This window comes from Culex quinquefasciatus, chromosome 2, assembly GCF_015732765.1.
Source record: "Culex quinquefasciatus strain JHB chromosome 2, VPISU_Cqui_1.0_pri_paternal, whole genome shotgun sequence".
Classification (NCBI taxonomy): Eukaryota; Metazoa; Arthropoda; class Insecta; order Diptera; family Culicidae; genus Culex; species Culex quinquefasciatus.
The window spans coordinates 77,907,024-77,931,159 of record NC_051862.1 but is presented as its reverse complement, the minus strand read 5'-3'; the positions used below and the strand labels follow the sequence as shown (position 1 = coordinate 77,931,159).

Genomic DNA, 24,136 nt, shown 5'->3' with positions numbered 1-24,136 from the left:
AACACCGCTACTATTGTAAAGGTGGGTTAATAATATTATTTTGTTCGGATTAATAGACGATTAGCCGATTCTTAAATTAAGAGCAGTTAAGATCTCAGATATTATGATAAAATGTTGTCCGGTTCTATCACGTGACCCTTCGATGGATAGATAATCCTTCTCGATGAACCTGAAAATTCTAGATATTGCTGTCTTTATCAAAACTTATGAGTAAAGAAAAACATAAGAGATCATTAAACGGCGGACGATGCTATTTAGATGAATAATTCATCTAAATTATTTATTTTATAAATATGAGGAAGGCACCAACCACCTAAAGGTGGATTAAGAAATGTTTTTATGGTAACATTCCATCGCTGCGCAACACATCGCTGCTCAACACAGAAGAAAACGTTATTACCTCTTTTTTTGAGTATTTTACTTAAAAAATGTGTAAAAATATGAACCTGATGGAAATTCACCAAAAACTGATGGAAATTCAACTGTGAACTAAAACTTTTATAAGGACAAAAATTGACTCATTGCACAGTGGGCGAGGTGGCAATCTAGCGGGACAAAATTAATAGCGCTCTGGGGTTACGTCCTAGAGCTTCGGTTTCTTTAGCAAAGTTGCTCAGAAAAATCAGGGCTACATTTTGGTACTAAAATATAGTTCCAATTTTGGGCTCATAGGTGGCGCTGAAATCTAACTTTTTTTAGTGACCTCCTAGTATATTTACGGAACATGTCAAAATTCTCAAAAATAACTGTGCTAAGTTACAGTTAGTTTAAAAAATACACAGCTTGCGGGCCAAATGTATAAAATTGGTTATTTAAAAAATTAAATTACGGTAGTTTAATATAAAAGACTAAAATATTATCTATGAGATCTATGCATTGATATTTTTTATTTTTTTTGATTGATTGATATTTGTATCAAACAGTCGCTCCGTGTAGCCAGCAATGCTGGTAAAATATTTTTTATAACCATTTTTATTTAACAGTTCTGGATTACTATGTAAAACCAACCAGTCAAGGATTGAATCTATCCGGAATTGAAATCGAAGCCGACAGCCGACCAGTGATTAACGGTAATAAAATCACCTCCCTATAACAATAAATCAGAGCACCACATTATAGTAATTACTATTTGACTAAGAGCTAGACGTAGAAGTAGAAAAAAAGAGAAACTCATCGCTGCACCGACAAAGAGGTGACTTAACCGCAGCTAGGTACTGAACAGTAATCCGCCATCCCCACCCTCACCACCCTCACGGCAGCAATTTCAGACAAAACGACGTTAGGTCGCGTGGTCTGCCGCGGAAAATGCTGATGATCGCGGCGCGCAAACAAAAACGCGTTGACACTCGTGACTCACCCGCTGGAGGTGCTCGGAAAGAAATAGCTATTAGGGGTGTGCAGCGCGGTAATTTGATGATCCTCCCACCGCAACTTTAGCCGCAGGCTGTTGACAAAGTGAGCTTAATTTCCTAACTTGAAACCGCCAAGTCACCACCATGCTGGATGAGCCCGGCGGGTAATAGCTTAGCGAGATAGTAGACACAGCTGACGCCCGCCGGTGAGAGCAAAGATCAGCGCACAGGTAGCTGCATCGGACATTAACGCGATGACCCTACAACAACGGCTTAACGTGGGGGATCATCGTAGTCGTACTGTTAGGGGTGATCGCATGTGTCCGATAATGTTTTAAAAGTTCACATGCAGGGGAAGAATGCGTTTAGCTCGGCATCGAAGATCTGATTAGAATTGAATGCCCAAGACGAGACGAAACATCTGTCGTGTATGTCCGGTTTCGCTACAACCCGAATGAATATAATTTCGTAACGTTTTAGCTCCCAGACTCATTCATTAGGAAAAACAGCCTACGATGGAGTAAGTGAGTGAATGAATGGGTACGTCACAGGTGGAATGTTTTGATCGCGAGCTTGCCTCTATAGCGCAACATGGCATATCTGAAAATCATGAGTCAATTGCTGTTGTCGTCGTCACCGTCGTCGTGATACAATCCTAAATCAATTCAATTGACGTAGATGGTTGCACCGAGGGATAAACCGTTCCAGCTAATCTCTTTTCCTAGATTTATTTGTTCCACTATGGCAATGCATTAATAATGAAAAATCTAAGCGAATTCTTGCGGAACCTATCATTACACGATCATGCGGTGGTCTATTGGTTGTTTGAGTTGAGGATTTACTAAGTTTTCTTCACAGATTTTTGCAATTTCTTGGAATAACTGACTAATCATAAAAAATAACATACAAACTCTGGAAATAAACCATTCGGACGGGTCTACTTATTTTTGAAAAATTCTAAATGCACGTGATTTTGGGGACCCAAAATCTCATGGCTCCCCTTGCCTGCGCAGTAATTTTTGTTAATTTTTGTAGGACAGTTTAACCAGAGGGGTTATTTTTTATCAAGAACAACAAAAATCAATTTAAAATTAAGTGTTTTTAATAACTTTGTTGGGTAACTTTCAGAAAATAGCAATGTTCTACAATGTTGTAACATAGACAAAATAAAAACGTTGATTTATTAGGATAAGTTTGCGCACTGGACTCACAATCCAGAGGTTGCTGGTTCGAATTCCGCGACGGACGCTCTAAAATTCTTTGTGTCATTATGGGTATTCGGCACCGTCGCTCCGTGCCGTATTCAAACACTTAGGAGCCCAGGGCGGCAAAGTCCTTGTAGATAAAAGGAAGACACTAGTGGTTGATAATAGCAATAGCGCACAGCTACAAAGAAAAAAAAAATGATGGTAATATTTATCAGGAAATGATGACAGATTTTGAGTAAAAAAAAAGATTAATTTTACTTCTGAAAATGATGAATTTTCATCAGTTTTTGATGAGTATTCATCAGGGTCACATTTTTACACATTTTTTAAGTAATATTACACAAAAATAGAGGTAATATTCATCCTACCAAATTTTAAACATTCCAAAATTCAACTTTTTTTGCTGTGTTCGTTTTTTTTGGTTTGCATGTATCCATGAATTATCAGAATTTTAAGTTTTTTTTTTTAAATTGCGATGATTTTGTTCAACTTTAACCAGTTTTTCAAAGTTTTAACCCCAAACACTCAATCGAGTGCGTTTGAAAGTATTTTTTAAAGTTCTTCGAATTTTGTATAAGATTAACCCTTTGGACGTTTGTTATAGCGTGTGCACTCCCATCTAGAGCGTCCAATTTCCCGGGGTTACAAAATTCCCGGGAAACGGGAAATTTTCAACAAATTTCCCGGGAAATCCCGGGAATTCCCGGGAAATTTGAAATTTAACGAAAATTATTCTAATTCTGTTTCTCATTAATCTTTTGCAAAGAAATTGTATAGAACAGCAACTTTAATGCTCAATATGAGTGTGAGGATCAATTAATGGCTTGACTGCTTGTTAAAAATCATGCAACTTTGAGAATATATATAAACTTTGTAATTATTAAATCTTTCAAATCGTCCCAAATGATAGAAAATATTATTAATATTTTTGTTGAGAAGGATTTATTTAAATCAAAGTGTTTGGATAGTGAAAATCTATGCTCCACAACCATAAAATTGCTTTTAAATTTGTCTCTTGTTAAAAAAAAAAAAAAAAACAAAAAATTCAAGTTGTGAATAAATAAATAATCTTTGAATTTACCTTAAAAATCTAATTCCTATCGCTTTTCAACTTGAAAAACTATTTCATGAAATCACAACTCAAAGTTTTCAAATATTTGGAGCGAGTTTTTGAAATATAGTTCCATTCTTTGAGTAAATTTCATATGATACGAAGTTGTTTTTAATGGTTTTTCATGGTTTTATGATATGATTTTAGTTATATGGTATTCAGTCTAATAAATTAATTAGATTAAAATAATTTTGAGTATTTAAAAGTGGTTGAAATTCAACGATATTTTTTCATATATAACCCTCTTACGCCCTTGGTTGCTCACGTGCTTCATAAATTTATAACTTTAATCTGCAATTTCTCGAATACTTAGAAACGAATTCTTCTCACACAAACTTTTTTTTTTTAATTTTATCATATCAGTTCAATTTCCATTCAACATGTCCAAGGTAAAAAAAAAGTCAAGCAAATCTCAATGTTGATCTTGGTCAGAAGATGTAAATATCTTATTTTCAAAAGATATTACAAAAAAACATTAAAAAAGGTTGTCAAAAATAAAATAGTTTATATTCATTCCATAACAGCGTAAGTTTTGTGGTCCAACATAAAAGCAAACAATATTCCTAGTGATGAATGCTTCAGAAATAAATATTATCTGAATTAAACCTTGACATGAAATTTACAGACAAGCTGATTAGTTCAATATGAACAGTAGATGGAAATAAATAAAATCAAATCAGGTTCTCCAATTATTATTTTTTGTTTAATTTCAAAACATTGGTGCCAAAAAGGTAGGAAAATGTATACTTCTGCTTGTATTTCGGGAATTCCCGGGAAATTTACAAATTTCCCGGGAAACGGGAAATATTTTTTCCGGGAAATCCCGGGAATTCCCGGAATTTTTTTTCCCGGGACGGGAAATTGGACGCTCTACTCCCATCCCATCCCATTCCCGTTTGAAGATATCGTGGCACCCGGAAACCAACTCGGTAATTCGAGAAAATGGGCTATCTGCAACCACTTACCTTAGAACATCTTAGTAAAGTAAAATAGACTAGTTACATAGGAAAGTACGTAACTTACAGTCGTCATCTATACTCAACTTAGAAAATTTGCTGGGCTATGCAGTTGTTTGTTTACCTTTGATATGGAAACGTAAACATGCCGTGGATTTTGAAATTTTCCAATCCAAACTTCAAGTTTCTAATTTGATTACTTTTTCATTGTAGAAGATCAGTATCATTTTCATTGATTCTAATTCCTAAGCTAAGTACAATTTTCTAATTTAAGTGATTGTGGATAGCCCATAAATCGTCCCTTACTAAGTTTTATAATGAAATATTTTCATGAAACTATCAGGAGCGATTGAAAATTATCTTTTAAATTGATTAAGTAAATTTTCTGTCATATGAAATTTTGTAATTTTCTACATGTATGTAACACCTAAAAAGAAAGGAAATATACACAACAACTTTGGATTTTTTTCAAAAAGGGGCAAACATGGGTACTTATTTTGAAAAACTAACTTAATCCACCTATGTGGTTGTTGCCTTCCTCACTTTTTACCTACATTTGGTGATATGATGGGTTTGGAATTTGTTTCTATCTTTTATATATATACAAAATTTCGACGGTTTTGTTCGAACGAGAATCAATTCAACACGGAACGTCCGATCGAGGTGCTCTTTCTTGCGTTGGGTTCGTATGGTAAGTTCGTGAGTGCCAAAAAGTTACAACCGATTCCGGAAAATTTGCAGATTGTATGGGAAAGGTTTAAATTAAGTTTTGATCACAGGAGGCTGAATAAGCAAAAAAGTCAAAAACGTCAACAAACGAAAAAAAGGCAGAACGAACTTTGTCAGATAAGGCTTGTTTCTCAATAAAAAAATACACAAATGTCACTTAAGCGGTCATAACTTGAGACTGAGCGTTGTCTGATCTTCAATGTTTTGGACTCATTAGAAATGTCTTTTGATTACCTAACCAACGATCGGTCGGAAGATGGATCCGGACATAGTTTACATACATTTAAGTGAGATCCGGCATCAAAAAAGTACAGTAGTTGTTCGGTAACTGGGCTGAGAACGTAGCCCAGTCACCGAATGCTGCTCGCTAACTGGGCTGAACGAAAAATAACGAGGGGACCACCGATGCATAATATTTTCCTGATGAAAAATAAAAATTAAAAATACTCAAATTTAAATAATAATTATCACTTAAGTGGTAATAACTTGAGACAGGGCTGCCAGATCTTCAATGTTTTGGACTCATTGGAAAGGTCTTTTGATGACCTATCCAAAGATGGGCTGGATGATGGATCCGGACATAGTTTACATACATTTAAGTGAGATCCGGCATCAAAAAAGTACATAAATATCACTTAAATTGTAATAACTTGAGACAGGGCTACCAGATCTTCAATGTTTTGGACTCATTGGAAAGGTCTTTTGATGACCTATCCAACGATGGGCTGGATGATGGATCCGGACATAGTTTACATACATTTAAGTGAGATCCGGCTTCAAAAAAGTACATAAATACCACTTAAGTGGTCATTACTCGAGACAGGGTTGCCAGAACTTCAATGTTTTGGACTCGTTGGAAAGGTCTTTTGATAATCTAACCAACGATGGGTCGGGTGATGGGTCTGGATGTAGTTTACATGCATTTATGTGAGATCCGATTCGCAACTCTGACACTTTTTTATTCGTAACTTTTGAACTACTTATCGGATCTTCAAACAATTCAATAGTGCAGTATGGGGTACCAAACCGGATCGAATGCAACTTATTTGACTCAAATCGCATCAGCCAGTGCCGAGAAAACTTGGCAAGAATTTTGAGCACCAAGGGGAATACGCACACACATACACACACACACACAGACATTTGTTCAGTTTTCGATTCTGAGTCGATAGGTATACATGAATATAGGTCTACGAGCTGTTTTTCGAAAGTTCATTTTTCGAGCAGGATTATAGCCTTACCTCAGTGAGGAAGGCAAAACCACCCTTTTTACAATCTTCCGGACTTTTGTTAGAATCGTTTTTTTAACATAACTTTTGAAGTACTTTACTAAACTTTATAATTTTCAATAGCGACTTATGGGACCCCAAAACGGATCGAATGAGACCAATACGGTCCAAATCAGTTCAGCCAGTGCGGAGATATTCCAGTGCAAATTTATTCTGATCAACATCTCACCACACACACAGACATTTGCTCAGAATGTGATTCTGAGTTGATAAGTATATATGAAGGTGGGTCTAGGAGGTCAAATTAAGATTTTCGTTTTTCGAGTGATTTTATAGCCTTTCCTCAGTAAAGTGCGGAAGGCAAAAATCGATTTTACATCGAAAAATTGAGTTGAAATTTTTTGCGCCCGATGTTTCGATTTTTTCAATAAAATCAGTATTGATTCAAAAATTTATAACTCGGTTAAAGTTTTTTTTGCCCGTTCTGGAATCTTCCGAAAAGTTGACATTTGATGTCTTGTAAAACATATCAGGAAATAGAAATAATTAAAAATAGTGTTTTTTTGCAAATCATGTTTTAGTAATAAAAAGTGAGGCTAAGCCCTTAACTGTACCTTCAACTTTGCCTTCGATCAAATAATTCCTTCAAAAGATACAGATTTTTTAATTCGCATATATCATTTTTGTATGGACAGCTGCAAATTTTTATGGAAAATTATATGGACAAACTAATGATGCAAATTGGTTTCTTTGGGTATACCGAAGACACCAATAAAGATTCAGCCGGATTAAAAAATATCAAAAAAAAAATCAAATGACCGAAATCTCAGAGAATTGCTAAGCTGACATGAGATGGAAATCGTATGTTTTTTGACAACGAGAGAAGAAAAGGTCACTTTCCAATTAATTCTTCACAATAGATTCAATTGTTATTTAATGTTTGACGCGTTTATAACTTTTGTTTTTCATTTATTTCCCTTGACAGAACATCCATCACCAGCTGCAACTGCACCCAAACAAAGTCGAAACTCCCACAAAACTACAAATCTAAATGAAAGGTGAAAGTGGCACGCCAGAAGGTCTGCTCGCGAAAAAGTAGTCCACGTGAGACTGTCGGTTGGCCATTCACCGAGAAAAAAAAAACTTTAAGGAAACAAAATAAGCCAAGTCTCGTCACAGAAGCGGGCCTAATGTCCGGTCATTTTTCGGAGACTGCACCGAGAGCAAAGCCCAAAAAAGCAACGAACTTCAGCGGCAGTCAGTGAAAGTACGTCGAAGCAGCTGGACCATTCGAGTGCGGTTTCGCGAAGCAATTTTCGGGCTAGCCGGAGAAACCAAAACAAAAACACAAGAAGGGGCGGGGGAATCGCAGTTTCAGTTGAACGTCCTCTTGCCACACGTGCGGGGGTTAACACCAGAAGAACCAGCTTCGTCAAACGGCCAGGCAAAATGGCCAAAGACGTGGAGTTTCAAGACATCGAGTACACGGTCAGTGTGCGGAAAAGTTTTGGTAAGTGCGTTTTACATTTAAAATAACCAAATAAAAGTTTTTATTTGGTACATATGGGCTATAGTTTTGGTTTCAATCGTCGTCTCTCAATGTGCCTCATTTCAAAAGGAAATGTTGATTCTGAGTAGTTACTTGACCTTCATCCATCCATGCACACGTGTTTCAAAAATGCATGTATAATGATCTCACTAGGTGTCTCGGCACATTTATTTTTTCTCTATTTAACCTTACCCTAAAACTGAGCGTTAATTGTAATTAGGGGGATTCAATTAAGGTTTTGCTAATGTTCAGCATTTTTCACGTTCATTACACGACAAAGGTTACGGAAAAAGGCTTTAAATGCCGCTCCAATGAGGATCACGTTCTGCAAATGAATCACAGTGAAACGTGTTTTTGCTTACAACAAAAGAACGGATCTGTAATTTTCCTCTGCCATTACATTCATCATCAAGTGACATTATACCATATCTCGTGAATGCCTCAGTCGACAAATCGCCGCAAAAACAATCGTGAAAAGCAATAATTACACTCAACCCCCGGTGGTTGGTCACTTTTTCGTTTGACACTTTTTTAGTTTGTACCCCGCTGGTTGGTCAAAGTCAAACTAAAAAGTGACGAACTGTCACTTTTTACACGGCGCTTACGCACACTATCAAAACAAACGTTTGGTTGTGTTTGTGAACTCCGTGTAAAAGGGGTGTCAAACTAAAAAGTGACCCCGTTCGTTTGACAACAGTTGGTGTCAAACCATCGGGGTTCGAGTGTATACTCTGCTAAGTATTATTACCCATGGCATAAGATAAATTGACTAGCCCCCCTTTTTTCGTATTCTTGCAGTTAGCGAAAGCCGAAAACAGACCATCCTCAAAGGCGTCAGTGGCGTATTCCGGCATGGCCAATTATCGGCAATTATGGGACCTTCGGGTGCGGGCAAAAGCAGCCTGCTGAACGCAATCTCCGGCTATCGGTGAGTACTGTACAGGGGAGCGCAGCCCCATTTTCATCAGTTACTATTTGACCGTTGATCTTTTTTAAGTTTATCGGCACTGTTTAGAGTTATATATGGTTGAAAGCTTCCACAAATATTTATATTAAACCATCATCTCCCAACTTTTTATTAGTAAATTGTTTTTTGCATAAAACAGTTTTCTACGAAATTAGTCTTTTTTTTATTTTAATTTTTGTATTTTTAAATCCGGTCGAAACTTTTTTGTGCCTTCGCTATGCTCAAAGAAGCAATTTTGCATCATTAGTTTGTCCATATAAATTTCCATACAAATTCGGCAGCTGTCCATACAAAAATAATATATGAAAATTTAAAAATAATATATGAAATGTATCATTCGAAGGAATTTTTTGATCGATTTGGTATCTTCTGCAAAGTTGTAGGTATGGATAAGGATTACATCGAAACAACAAAACAAAACATCAATTTTCCTGTTTTAAAATCTTTGCACGGCAATGTCTCAGCAACTAAGGGTCGTATCAACAAAGTTCAAAAAAGCAAAATATTGAGAAAATATTTTTTTCAAGAGATTACAAACATGGGCACTAATTTAAAAAAATAACTGCTACTATTTTCAAAAACGTTACCTGGAAATAGCCGTAACTTGAAAACGATGTACTTTATCAAAATTTCACTTAAGTACTTTTTGATCGCAAATTTAATTTTGCATCGAAAAATGAATTTGAAAAATGTTTGCGATCAATATTTCGATTTATTGATTTTTCAGTATTGATTCAAAAATTTATAGCTCGGTCAAAGATTTGTTGCCCATTCTGGAAATTTCTGAAAAGTTGGCATTTGATGCCCCCTAAAACATATTAGAAAATTAAAAATCACAAAAAAAAATTCCGTGCATCATATTTTTTCAGTGGGACCTTTAAAAAAACTTGAGAATAGTATTAAAATTACATTCTAACTTCAGGTCAAAACTGGACCCACTAAACATTAAACAAATGAGCCTTATTTTCAGGCTAGCTTTTGGGCTTTAATGCAAGAAAATTCCAGTTGATGCGCTTGAAATTGAACACTTTTGTCTTTTTCATATCTCTGTGAATGCCCAAAGAAACCATTTTGCATCATTGGGTTGTCCATATAATTTTCCATACAAATTTGGCAGCTGTCCATCCAAAAATGATATGTGAAAATTAAAAAATCTGTATATTTTGAAGGATTTTTTTGATCGATTTGGTGTCTTGGGCAAAGTTGTAGGTATGGATATGGACTACACTGAAAAAATATGATACACGGTAAAAAAAAATTTGGTGATTTTTAATTTAACTTTTTGTCACTTAAACTTGATTTGCACAAAACACTATTTTATTTTTTATTTTTTTTATATATATGTTTTAGAGGACATCAAATGCCAACTTTGCAGATATTTTCAGAATGGGCAAAAAATCTTTGACCGAGTTATGATTTTTTGAATCAATACAGATTTTTTCCAAAAAAATCGAAATATTTATCGCAAAAAAATTTCAACTTAATTTTTTGATGTAAAATCGAATTTGCAATCAAAAAGTTCTTTAGTGATTTTTTGATGAAATGCACCGTTTTCAAGTTATAACCATTTTTAGGTAACTTTTTTGAAAATAGCCGCAGTTTTTCATTTTTTTTAAATTGGTGCCCATGTTTGCCCACCTTTGAAAAAAATATTTTTGAAAAGCTGAGAAAATTCTCTATATTTTGCTTTATTGAACTTTGTTGATACGACCCATAGTTGCTGAGATATTGCCATGCAAAGGTTAAAAAAAAGGAAAATTGATGTTTTCTAAGTCTCACCCAAACAACCCACCATTTTCTAATGTCGATATCTCAGCAACTAATGGTCCGATTTACAATGTCAAAACATGAAACATTCGTAAAATTTTCCGATCTTTTCGAAAAAAATATTTTCAAAAAATTTAAATCAAGACTAACATTTCAAAAGGGCCAAACATTCAATATTACGCCCATTTGAAATGTTATTCTTGATTTAAAATTTTTGAAAATATTTTTTTTAAAAGATCGGAAAATTTCACGAATGTTTCATGTTCTAACATTGTAAATCGGATGAATAGTTGCTGAGATATCGACATTAGAAAATGGTGGGTTGTTTGGGTGAGACTTAAAAAACATCAATTTTCCTGTTTTTTAACCTTTGCATGGCAATATCTCAGCAACTATGGGTCGTTAGGGTGTAATATCAAAATCGATTTTCCAGCACAGCAATTTTTCAGTTCCTTTTGGGGTCCTGAGCAACTCCCCAAAGTTTGAGAAAGATTGGTTAAATCCTCACATTGCGCAAAGCGATTCAATTTTCCATATAAATTTGTATGGGAAAAACCATTTTTTTGGATTTTGATATTTATAAAATCCACGTATCACGCTGTACTAAAACCGGATTCATATTCGTATGCTCTGGAAGGTGTTTACAACTTTCCCGAAGAGAGTATGGTGCTAGCTTGTCCCTGAAAGAAGATACAGCGTCCTCAAAACTCGTCTAAAACGTGATTTTCGAGCAAAAACACGTTTTAGACGAGTTTTGAACACGCTGTATCTTTTATAGGAGCAAGTTAGCACCATACTCTCTTCGGGAAAGTTGTAGAGCATCTTTCAGAGTATTGGAATATGAATCCGGTTTAAGTACAGCGTGATGCGTGAAATTTATAAATATCAAAATCCAAAAAAATGGTTTTCCCCATACAAATTCCAATAGAAAATTGAATCGCTTTGCGCAAAGTGAGGACTAAACCAATCATTCCCAAACTTTGGGGAGTTGTTTAGGACCCCAAAAGGAACTAAAAAGTTGCTGTGCTCATTAGATTTGGACAATTTTATTTTTTTCCATACAACCATATTACACCCTAATGGGTCGTATCAACAAAGTTCAATAAAGCAAAATATAGAGAATTTTCTCAGCTTTTCAAAAATATTTTTTTCAAAGGTGGGCAAACATGGGCACTATTTTAAAAAAATGAAAAACTGCGACTCTTTTCAAAAAAGTTACCTAAAAATGGTTATAACTTGAAAACGGTGCACTTTATCAAAAATTCACTAAAGACCTTTTTGATTGCAAATTCGATTTTACATCGAAAAATAAAGTTGAAAAACTTTTGCGACCAATATTTCGATTTTTTGAAAAAATCTGTATTGATTCAAAAAATCATAACTCGGTCAAAGATTTTTTGCCCATTCTGGAAATTTCTGAAAAGTTGGCATTTGATGTCCTCTAAAACATATAAAAAAAATATAGTGTTTTATTGCAAATCAAGTTTTAGTGACAAAAAGTTAAATAAAAAATCACCAAAATTTTTTTTACCGTGTATAATTTTTTTTCAGTGTGGTCCATATCCATACCTACAACTTTGCCGAAGACACCAAATCGATCAAAAAATTTCTTGAAAAGATACAGATTTTTGAATTTTCACATATCATTTTTGTATGGACAGCTGCCAAATTTGTATGGAAAATTATATGGACAAACTAATGATGCAAAATGGCTTCTTTCGGCATACCGAAGGCACCAAAAAAGTTTCAGCCGGATTAAAAAATACAAAAATTAAAATTAAAGAAAAAAGACCGATTCCGTAGAGAACTGCTCATTTGAAAAAAGGCAACATGCCAAAGAAATGTAGACCGTCTAGTATAGTGTTATTGCTTCAAAGGTGTATTTTTTGTGAAATCAGTAAACATTCATTTATCTATTGGTACTCGAGGTTTAGGTTTGTTGGGGAATTTTACAAAAATATGAGAAATTTTTTGTTAACTTTATTTTATCGGTAAGAATGTGCCTGATTGCTTAAATTTTGTTCCTTTTGAATCATTTGATGTTCTATAAGTTTGTCGAATGCATAAATCGTTAAAAATTGATCCTTTTAAGTTAAAAGGAACACAAACAAAATTATTTTCATGAAAATCAAAGTTTTTATCAAGAAGTCACACCCCAGAATAATGGAGTTTTCAAAACTGTGTGAAGATTTTTATAGACAAACAGTTGATGCAAAATGACTTTTTTTGATTTATGATCATGATCATAAGGCCAATTCAAAAATTTATTTCATTTGAAGGGAACCCCTTCGAATGTTTCTCGTAAAATCGGTGAAACAAAATTAATGTTAAAAATTAAAATTGATGTTGAAAATTTAAATTTTTATTGAAAATTTTTGTTCAATTGATTGTAAACTGTTTGAAATTTATTATACAATGTTTATTTTTGTATTTTTAACACTGGAACGCCCAACGCATGTCCAACTTACACGGACGCCCAAGCCTCCCAAAAAAGGTGGAACGGTAACTTCAACTCGCTGGTTATCGGGCATTACTCAACCAATCGGGACGATTCTTGTTTCCAGTGATTTGTAGGAATGTCTAGATAATCCTAACATTTTGCAGAACTTGATTTGAACAAATCTGTAATTTCTACGACCGGAAACATCGTTCCACCTTTTTTTAAACGACTGCCTCCGCGGAAATTTTGTCGAATTTTGGAACGATGTTTTTGATCGCAAAAATTACAGATCTGATCAAATTAAGTTCTGCAAAGTTCTAGAATCATCTAGACATCCTAACAAATCACTGGAAAGAAGAATAATCTTGATTGTTTGAGTTATGCCCGAGAACCAGCGAGTTGAAGTTACCGTTCCAACTTTTTTGGAGCCTTGGCCGTTGGAATGTTAATTAAATAGGGCTCTTTTAGACATTTTGCGGATCGATGCCTCTGTGCTCTCTCATGCTTACTAGATAGGAAAACCAGCTAACTTAGCACAGAGGCATCGAAATATTTAATTTTGGGACCACAGATCAGAACTGGATTTAAAGCTTTAGGAAAAAAACATATTTTCATATAATAATGGATATTTTGGCAAATGGAAATCTATGGTTATTATCCCCTATTTTTTGGTTATGTTTGTCCGCCACGAGTCTTTCTTGGAGGAACCGAAACCCGCTGGGGTTAGTCGGCACACGTTAGCTCGCTGGCTAGCTGACTAGCCGGCAAAGGTTGTTTTGCTTCCGCGTGGTCAACTGTTTACTAACAAAGAGTCTGACGGTAAAAGTTCGTTTAGGGTTATGCCAGTTGCACTGTGGAGATAAGTGAGTTACGTAAAAGGACAAATATGACTTGTTTGATTTAAGTTTTCTATAATCTCATTAATCACTATCAAAGTGCGTGGAAAAATTGAAAGATTGTTGAGTTCAAATTTCACTCACAATTCCAACGTAGCGTGCTTTCACTGTTCAGCTAAGGTTAGCTGTCCGGAAATATTCACGTGTGTGCTGGCTGCAAAATTTGCATCTGCAAAGACGCGACGCGATGCATCATTTCTAGAACGTTGACCGCGTCAGCCACACTGCACCGCACCGTCGTTATATGGCCAATAACCTATAGGTCTAAAGAACTTTGCACGAGACCAGACCACATTTGCATTTTTCACCTTTATACGCGTACTTGCATGTGCCGTTTGAGGAGTTATTCTATCTCCCCACAGGCATCTGGTTTCAACGTGCATGTGGTTTGCTGGTGCGGAATCGAATCGTCTTTCTTTTAGTGAAGTTTAATTAAATAGCCATTCCACGTCAAACAGGAAGTTTCCAAATCAAAAGGGGGAAAAATATTTTCACATATAAGATCTTTGTTGGTCCTGAGACCATCAAATTGGCAAATGAATTTTTCATAGGACCTTTTCAAATATTCAGCTAGCTTTTTCGAACCTCCACATATATTTTCTTAAAAGCCCATTTAAAACCTTTCTTTTGAATTGTGGCGCTCTAAAATTGGTTCAGCTGTTCCGGAGATATGATTTTTGAAACATGTGCTTTTTGCGAAAATCGACGAAAAATGCCATTTTTTGGACCACCTTATTTCGGATAAGAGCACCCTAATAGCCAAACAAAAAAAATACGGGTGTGATTATTTGGGCCAAAGAACCTCCACTCCAAATTTGAGCCAGATCAAAGCACTTTTGATTTGGAGACTTCCTGTTTGACGTGGAATAGCTGTAAATATTTAAAACTGAACGCTTCGAGTTTCCTTTTAATTTTAAGTTTTATGCTTTGTTCCAATTGAAAATGCTTGTGATTCATCTGAACAAAAATAAGTTAAAATTATTGTCGAGAACCACACAATTTTATATTTCCATTTTTCATTAATATGTATTTGGTAATTTGATAGACAATCAACCATTCGAATTTGAATAAATAAGATCGAAAATAAAAATACGATTTTTTCATGATTAGATTATCCGAAGTCCCATTCAAACCTTTGGATAATCGAACTTTGAAAAATTGAGTCTGAGCTGTACTTCGAATAACGTATAATTCGATTTACTGACTCTGAAAATTAATCTCTTTTGCTGATTACTGGCCCCTCATTACACGTAATATAGACACATTGCAAATAATATGCAGTTTTTGTTTACCGATCCCCAGTCGGGATCACCACGTGCTGCCCCTCGTGGCCATTGAGTATTGTAACCGGTGTGTTTACGAACCGCGGCTGCTGTAATTATATTTGTCTTTGCTAAGAACTCAATTGTGCTCGGCAAACATTTCACGTCCAAGTGCATCGCGATAATTGAACAGTAAATATATGCACGTGGTTATTCCAACAGATCTGATCTGATCAATAATTGTGTTGGTAGTAAAACAATAATCTACCCTTTGATAATAGAAAATCAAATTTTCGCAGTGATAACATTTCTAAGCTTATAAAATTTTTCTGTAAGGGCACTTCCGTTTACAAACCAATCCTAAATCCCAAAAGCATCGCATGTCTAGAGAATAATGGGTGCGGATGATCGTGCATCAAATGTCACTCGAAGCAGACACTGACGATGCATGTCAAGTTCGGTTGACATTGACGCATGTGTCCCGGCTTATGATCGCGGCACCTGATGCGCTGAACCTTTGGCCCTGCGGTTTTGTAGTGCCATCAACTACAATGGGGCACAATGCATTTCAAGTGCCAGCACGAACCATTGCGGGGTTCTATTGATTGAAAACAAACATTTGACACAGTGTCAACTCAATCAGTGGCTCATTATTGCAACTATGTGCTCAAAGGTTGCGAATCTATAGTTTATTTTTTAATATTTAAATTTGAATGAAATGTAGTGATGTTCTCAAACTGTAAACTTCTAAGTTTGACGTAATTAACTGTTCAAAAATAAATTTAAAATCTCTTTAAATTATTCACAGCTATATTCATGTTCAAAAGAATGCAAATTCACATAAACCATGTTTTGGTCGAGCTGTAAAAATTGATCGCGGCAAATACCGGTAAATAGTTTTCTTCCATAGTTTTTGTGTGATCAATGTAGGGAAATATACCCTTTCTACTCAAACGCCTATCTTCGTCATATGAAGAGTTTGATGCTCGATTAAAGCTCCAAAAATACTAGGGGAACTATACCCTTTTTAAGCCTATTTCTATTATCGGCCTATCAGCACTTTGATCATAAATTACAGCTTTGATAGAGTGTTTTGGACTGTTCCAAAGTAATAAATAGCTCAAATTAAAGTGAGCAAGCAACTCTCCATTGTTGATACATCTGAAAAAGTTGATTGAGTAGCCAAAAATGGCAAAAGTGATGAGAATTGGTCGAACGGCTTAGAGTGATTAAAATGGGTATATTTCCCCTACTTAGGCTGTAAACTTACCAGCAATAGCACTGCCTCAAGTAAAGCATGCAAATTGATGCCATTTAGTGGCCAAAAAGATCAAATTTGATGCACTTTTGATCATAATTTCTATTTTGCGAGTCCTTTTCTCATAATTTTGTTGGAACACACATCCACACGCAAGATGAGAGGTCAACTGCTTAACGAAAGTCGCCATCAATATCTTTTCACTTGCGCTAACGATTTCAAAGCGCTTAAGATATGAAATTGCTTCCAACTTCCGGCAACTTGTTCTTTTGACCATTACTTAGTCATTCACTTGAAAAATAATCCCAAAACATGACATAACATAACTAGCAAGCGCCATAAAAAACAAACGCGCCAAGTCTTTTGACGTTTGAATTTTGACGACCCATTTCAATCGAAGGCTGAAGAAACCCGAGCGAGAAGCGAAGGCAAATAAAGAACAAAGGGTGGCCTGGCTACCAACACCACTAGCAGTGCCTGTTGGAGTGAGCCAGTGATGCCAGGAAATTTTCTCTATAAATGCTAGTTTTCGTAAGTGTTCGCTTATAATTTCATTAATTTTGGCAGCTCTAAGCAGACCCAAAAGAGCGCATAAAGAAAAAAAGAACTAAGCTAAAAATAGGAAAATGGGCGTGGCCCAATGCATTCGACTGATTAGAATGCATTTGGAAAATAGCTTTGTTTTATGCTTGTTAAACTGCCGTTCTACGCATAATTGTCCCATGTCATTTTTGGACGATTCTGACTTTTTATCATTTTTAAGTTTAGTTTTACGTATACTTTCAGAAAAACACATAAAATCTAGTACTTTGTTCAGAAAATCATTGAAAACAACACCAAGTCTGTTTGTCCCATCGTTGAACTTCTACGCATAATTGTCCCACGAAGTATTTTCTATCACGAAATCATGAGTTTTACGGAGCATTTTATCTTGTTTATCTGTTTATCTGCTAGAGGATTACAAATAAGGGCGATGTTGGGGGATGGCTTCGAACCTGGGTCGTCTTCGATGCCGTGGACTGTAAGACGGCAGCCACCTCCAACACGCCAGGGTAGAGACCCGGATGGAACCTGCCTCAGGTCCAAATTACGCCATGCATCGCCCGACGGCCGACCCGGCCGGTATTGGATTCCGCAGTAGAATGTCCGGTGTACAGTAAAACTCGCGGTTAAGGTTGAAACGAACTGTATTTAACACTTAACATTTATTGCTGTACAAATATACAAAGTGTACGGGCAGAGCCCGTGGCCTTCCAGGCCGGTCCCCTGGACCTAACTAAATCTAGAGTGGGTCAAATAGTAAAATAATGCCTCCATTTGGAGATGACCCCTTGAGAAGGTTCATCCCAAATCCATCTCCCGAGAGTACTCACTCTCCCTAATTGTAATATCTCGTCCACATTATTCGTTAGGTTAAGTAGATTGTGTTGGTTCAAAGGGTTAAAGATCACGAGCACAGTGGCCAACAGTGCTGCATGACCAATACGCACCAATTCCTAGGGTAGAGTAATGTGACCTAATTTGGACCCAAATATTCTTTGCCTTAGTCCCAAACATTCTCCCCGACCCTGAAATGTCCCATTTCTGAAGAATTGATTAGTGTTTTGTATAAAAATGTTGGAATGTTCCTGATCGACTAAGCTGTCCGAGCTCAAGTGATCTACCCTTGTTTGTTTTGTTCCTACCGCAGTATCCAAACTGCCCTGTGTTGTTGCTTGTGTGTTACAATGCCTAAGTGTGTGTATGGGTGTGTACGGTGTGTACTACCAACAAACAGTTGTTGTGCGTAAGTCTTCCTCTTCACGGTTATTCTGCGGAATATGCTCCCCTGATACTCCGTAGACCAGCTGACGGTGTTCCAACCGCCAACCCTGGGTTGGTTGCAGCCTCTGCTCACGATGGTTGGTCCCATCGATGGTTTCGACAAGTGCGCGTCCTTGGCCCTTGAAGATCGTGTGAAGTTCACCTTGAGTCCATGACGGTGTTCCAACCGCCGCCTCCGGGATTGAAGACAGTGTTCCAACTATCTTCCCTTGGATGGAGCCCTGCTCCGGATGGTGATCGCTCTGTAGGGTGCGTCCGTGACCTTGGGTAGTGTGCGATCATTGACAGTGTGCCAACTGTCACCTGGCATGGAACCCTGTTCCGATTGCCGTCGCTCCAAAGTGTGCGTCCTTGACACCTTGAATGCGTGGGTGGGATTGGAAAACAGTGTGCCAACTGAATTCCCCGAATGGAGCTCTCGCTCCGGATGTGGCCTCGAAGTGTGCGTCCACGACACTTGAGGGTTGGAGTGGTTGATTAATGACCAACAGTGTTCCAACTGTGGTCCCCCATTGGAGCCCTTGCTCCGGATGGCTTACTTCGAGGTGTGCTTCCTTGACACCTGAAGTTCGAAAACCGATGAATGGTTGACAGTGTACCAACTGTCACGTCACGCGTTGATGTGGGTTGATTGGTTGGTTGAGTGCATTCCCAAAATGCCGATTTTCCAGCGAAATTGCAACGCCCCAGTGACGTCACACCAGTAGTTAGGTTAGTAGATGAGCGACACGGTTGATCGCTGCCTTGGAGTCCTTTCTTGCAGCTTGCGACATCCTACGTCACGGTTGAGCTGCCTTTGCCGACGTCTCCAGCGACGTCACGTGCATGCCCGGCACGTCCTTGTTTTGTGTTGGTCAGCTATCGCTGAACCTCCGTGGTAGGCATCCCGATCCCGTTGATGCCAGAGTTCCGGTGTGGTGGTTCATTCAGCCCGCAAAATCGAGTTTACCTTGACGCCCTCTGACGTCACCGGAAGGTGTGGAAGTCGACGTCGGTTGACGCCGTGGATGTATTCGTTGTCACTTGGCTTGGGCTGTTGCAGCGATCCTTCAGCTGCCCTTGGGAATGGGAGCCCATACACCGCCGATCCAGATTGATACCGCTTGTCAGGCCGAACCAGAGTTGTTGAAACCAGAGCCCTTGCTCTGTGGAGACCGCAGTCTGTCCTAGACCGCCATGACCAAAGCGCGCTGTCGGCATTGCGTAGGTGTACCGTCCAGGCTGGGTGCGTTCAGTGTGCCTCACCGAACGATGTGAATGAACAAGCCGACGCCATAGAAGAGGATAAAGGTTCATGAGGAGGTGCAGTGTCCGATGTCCTGCCTCGGCGGACATATACGTGTAATTATTTTTACCTGAGTGAACCTGGTGGTGTGCTGCCTCTTCATACACGTGGTAGTTTCCATGGAGTGCAGTTCACCGACTGCAACTGCTTCCGTGCATCCCGTTTGATCAGCTGCCTTGTGTGGTCGTAACCGGAGCCCATGATCCGTGGATAGGTCCCTTGGTTGTGCACCGACATGCGAAGACGATTGCCGATCCTTTGGTGATGGTAGATGTAGTCTTGACCAGTTGATCTGGCCCAGATCAACTATTGTCCACGTGGTCGCGTGCGTACCGTGCACGTTTCGCCTTGGTGGTGTTGGTAGATGACGTCCCAATTACGGCATGGATGGTTGTATTGGTTGCCGTGTGGTTTTCTCGAGGCGACCGTTCGCCGAAACCGATACCGAATCCTTCCAATCAGCTGATGATAACCCATGACGTCATCCATGTGCGGGTGAAGGTTGATGCTATGTTGTTCTCCAGTAACGTCCCGATGACGTCACCACAGTGTCCTCGCTGGCATCCCATTGACACCAGAGCACGATTAAGGTCCTCCAAAGTCCCAGCGACCTCAAACAGACCGTTGCATTGAGGATGTTGATAGGTCAGCAGCATCCAGAAGAGGATAAAAAGGCATGTAAGGGTGTGTAGATCTGTCGTCCCGCTTCGGCGGACATATACACAGTGTATTGCTTACCTAACAAAGCCTGTTGTTCAGCTACCTCTTGGGATGTGTTGCTGTTACTCGAGCCAGCCCCGAGTCGAAGCCGATGAGTCACGTGGTCCGAATTGTGACGTTTCCCAGACCAGTCCCGACCAGCCACGTGGTTCGACCGATCCCGTGTTGAGTGATCGATGCCAGGAGTGGCACCGTTGCATTCCATCCACCTATTGTTTGGTAAGTTGCACCAAACTGCAATTTGCTTGATCCGTTTTGGTAGTGACGTCATTCGCTGCATGTGTGGGTTCCGAGCAGAGAAGCTCGGCCAAATCCGAGTGGTCACATGGCTTGCTGTCACAAAACCCGAGTGATCATATGGACGTGATCGATGAAGTAAACAGAGCGGGTTGATCCTCTCGCCGCTCGATGGTGATTAACGATCGCGTACCAGCGATCATCAATGGGCCGATATACCTCCAGGTCTGACCGTCCACCTGGTCAGAAATCCGATGGCGTCAGACAAAGCACCCAATTGCGCGATGTCCGATCCGTGCGTGTGTCGCTGAGCTGGTGTCAGCTTCCCGGTTACGTGCCGATTCTCCTCGGCTGGTTGATCTGCCCGATGGTTATTGGGCACCGATGTCCATCCTTTGGTGACGATTCAGTCCGTGGTAGCCTGAACTGAATTCCATTGTGTGCTCCGTGCACATGGGGTAGGTGGGTGTCCGTTTCCAAAATGGTGGTTGAACGCGTTGGGAGCGTCTTTGGGATGATACCTCCTAGGCGATCATCCGTTCCTGGTTCCTGGTACGGTTGCGCTCGATGTGGTTTGGAGTTGAAGTGAGAGTTGGTGTTAGAATCATGATGACCGATGCTTCGACCAGACATACACACTGATCATGTAGCCTTACCTGGACAAGAACTGGCTGTGCTGGATCAGTTGTCAACTCCGTACGGTCGAAACCCTCCGTTGGGTTTGGTGAAGCTCTCCTTCCCAGCTGAATGTCCACCGCGGCTCTCCCGTGAGTCGCGGTTTGGTCCAGAAATCGTCCAGACAGTCGCCCCAGCGACCGCCCTATTGTTGCTGATGATTGGCGCCAACACGTACCGTTGCTAAGTGCAAATCCATTACACAAAGCCTTTTGTCCACCTTCTCGATGGCTATGACGTAATCAGCGATGGCGACCTCCATTCGCCGAACGCCGCGTTTACTCCGAAGTCCTAGGTTCTCCGGCAGTTCCATCCCTGGTCCAACATCCGTCCTACCCGGCTCCTACATCCGGTTCGAAGGACCAAATGTTGGGGGATGGCTTCGAACCTGGGTCGTCTTCGATGCCGTGGACTGTAAGACGGCAGCCACCTCCAACACGCCAGGGTAGAGACCCGGATGGAACCTGCCTCAGGTCCAAATTACGCCATGCATCGCCCGACGGCCGACCCGGCCGGTATTGGATTCCGCAGTAGAATGTCCGGTGTACAGTAAAACTCGCGGTTAAGGTTGAAACGAACTGTATTTAACACTTAACATTTATTGCTGTACAAATATACAAAGTGTACGGGCAGAGCCCGTGGCCTTCCAGGCCGGTCCCCTGGACCTAACTAAATCTAGAGTGGGTCAAATAGTAAAATAATGCCTCCATTTGGAGATGACCCCTTGAGAAGGTTCATCCCAAATCCATCTCCCGAGAGTACTCACTCTCCCTAATTGTAATATCTCGTCCACATTATTCGTTAGGTTAAGTAGATTGTGTTGGTTCAAAGGGGTTAAAGATCACGAGCACAGTGGCCAACAGTGCTGCATGACCAATACGCACCAATTCCTAGGGTAGAGTAATGTGACCTAATTTGGACCCAAATATTCTTTGCCTTAGTCCCAAACAGGCGATAAAATGTTAACCGGGGTGATAAGGGACATAAAGGGTGAATAGGGACCCACGGGACAAATATGCGTAGAAACACAGAAAACGATCGAAAAATTTCAATCGCGTTTTTCTCAGTTGCCCTTTTTTGAACATGGGACAATTATACGTAGAACGGCAGTAAAGGAAAAGCAAAAAATTGAAATCTCCCAGAAATAAAAAAAAATGTTTAAATCTGTTTAAAAAAACTGGCATATTTAAAAGAAATGTCGTTTTTTTTTGTAATCCAAATAATTTCCAAAAAACTTATCATATTGCAATCCATGCCAAACATAATAGAAATTCATAAAATCATTTTTTAAATCAGTGGCTTTCGACCTTTATTGATCCATTCCACCCTTGGCCTAATTTTAAGAACTTTATTTCCCCGCTTTAATATTTGACTGCAGAGCTTTTTTAATAGGTTCTTTAAATATTTGAAACACAATAGCTTATAGGACCTTATCAAAATAGAAAAGAAAAAAAACTCTAGAACTTTTCTGTATCATTGCATAGATGTCTTAATTTTGGCATTAATGTTTGCAAAAAGATTAAAATTTTCACAACATAATTTTTTTATGCTCACAGCAATTTACAAATAATTGAAGCATTTAAAAAAATCATTACATGCTTATATTTAATGGAATGCTGAACCTCTTTAAAAATCAGTTTTTAAAGAAATAAAAATTTAATTTAATTTGCATTAAATTACCTAAACAAGACACAAAATAAAAAAAAACTGTAAAAAATAATCAAAAACTCAATCAAAGTTTTAATTATTTTAAAAATTGTCAAAATTGTTTCTTTTGAAATAATATGAAAACTAGCTTGAGTTAATTCAAAAAAATATGTGTGCTGCTCATTTTTGAAAACTTTAATTAACATATTTAACATTGTCATGTTTCAAATCATGTGAAAATGGGGAATGAAAAATTGTTTTAAAATGTATCATTCACCTGTCCAGTTGTTTTGCAATCATTGATTTCCAAAATTTCTAAATGCTGACGAAAATTATATTTTTGCGAGAATTTTTTTTTGCGGTGCTGTACATTGTATTTTTATAAAAGTTAAAAAAAAATTAAACGAGTCCAAACATGTTAAATATGGTTATCGATGCAGAAAAAGGCATTTAAGATTGTTCTTAGTTGATTAGACTTCTATTTCCATTAAAATTTTGATATTTTTTTGAAAAAAAAACAATTGTCTCCTGATATTTCGGTCCAATTTTGAAGGGGGCGACATAAACTTTGAAAAATATTTGCAACGGCCTTACAAAAACTAGAATAATTTTTTTAAGACTTTTTTTTTGGAATTAATCAACACAATTTCATGGAAATTCCCATTTTCTTCGATAAACATTTTGAAATTTAGGCTTTTGTCAGCTATATTTTTAATACACATGTTAAGATGAAATTTAAGGAAATAAAAATTTCTGTTGTATCTTATCAAATTAACTCTCATATATTCAAAATTCTTGTGTGCTTTAAAGGTTAAGTTGAGAAATACTGTATAAAATATAGTGAACTTTTTCAAAGAACTGGTTATGTTACAAAGAATGCAATTTTTTTTTTGAGAATATAATATATTTTCCTTGGTCATGTTGTTATGTGTCTGTTATATGCAAAACTAATCAAAATTTTCAAAAAAAAAGTACATTAACAATGCTAGACAGCTGTCCCGATTCGCCCCAAATGATGGTATTT

The 24,136-nt window shown here is 38.0% G+C and overlaps 1 protein-coding gene across 1 annotated transcript in view; it reads left to right on the top strand.

The window, feature by feature from the left end:
• LOC6040051 (ATP-binding cassette sub-family G member 4) overlaps positions 1-24,136 on the top strand; it is a 65,852-nt gene that overhangs the window by 31,518 nt on the left and 10,198 nt on the right. Inside the window, 2 exon segments of the mRNA XM_038252371.1 lie at positions 7,571-8,095; positions 8,933-9,062. Coding sequence (XP_038108299.1) covers positions 8,035-8,095; positions 8,933-9,062 — 191 coding nt within the window. The 5' untranslated portion in view covers positions 7,571-8,034.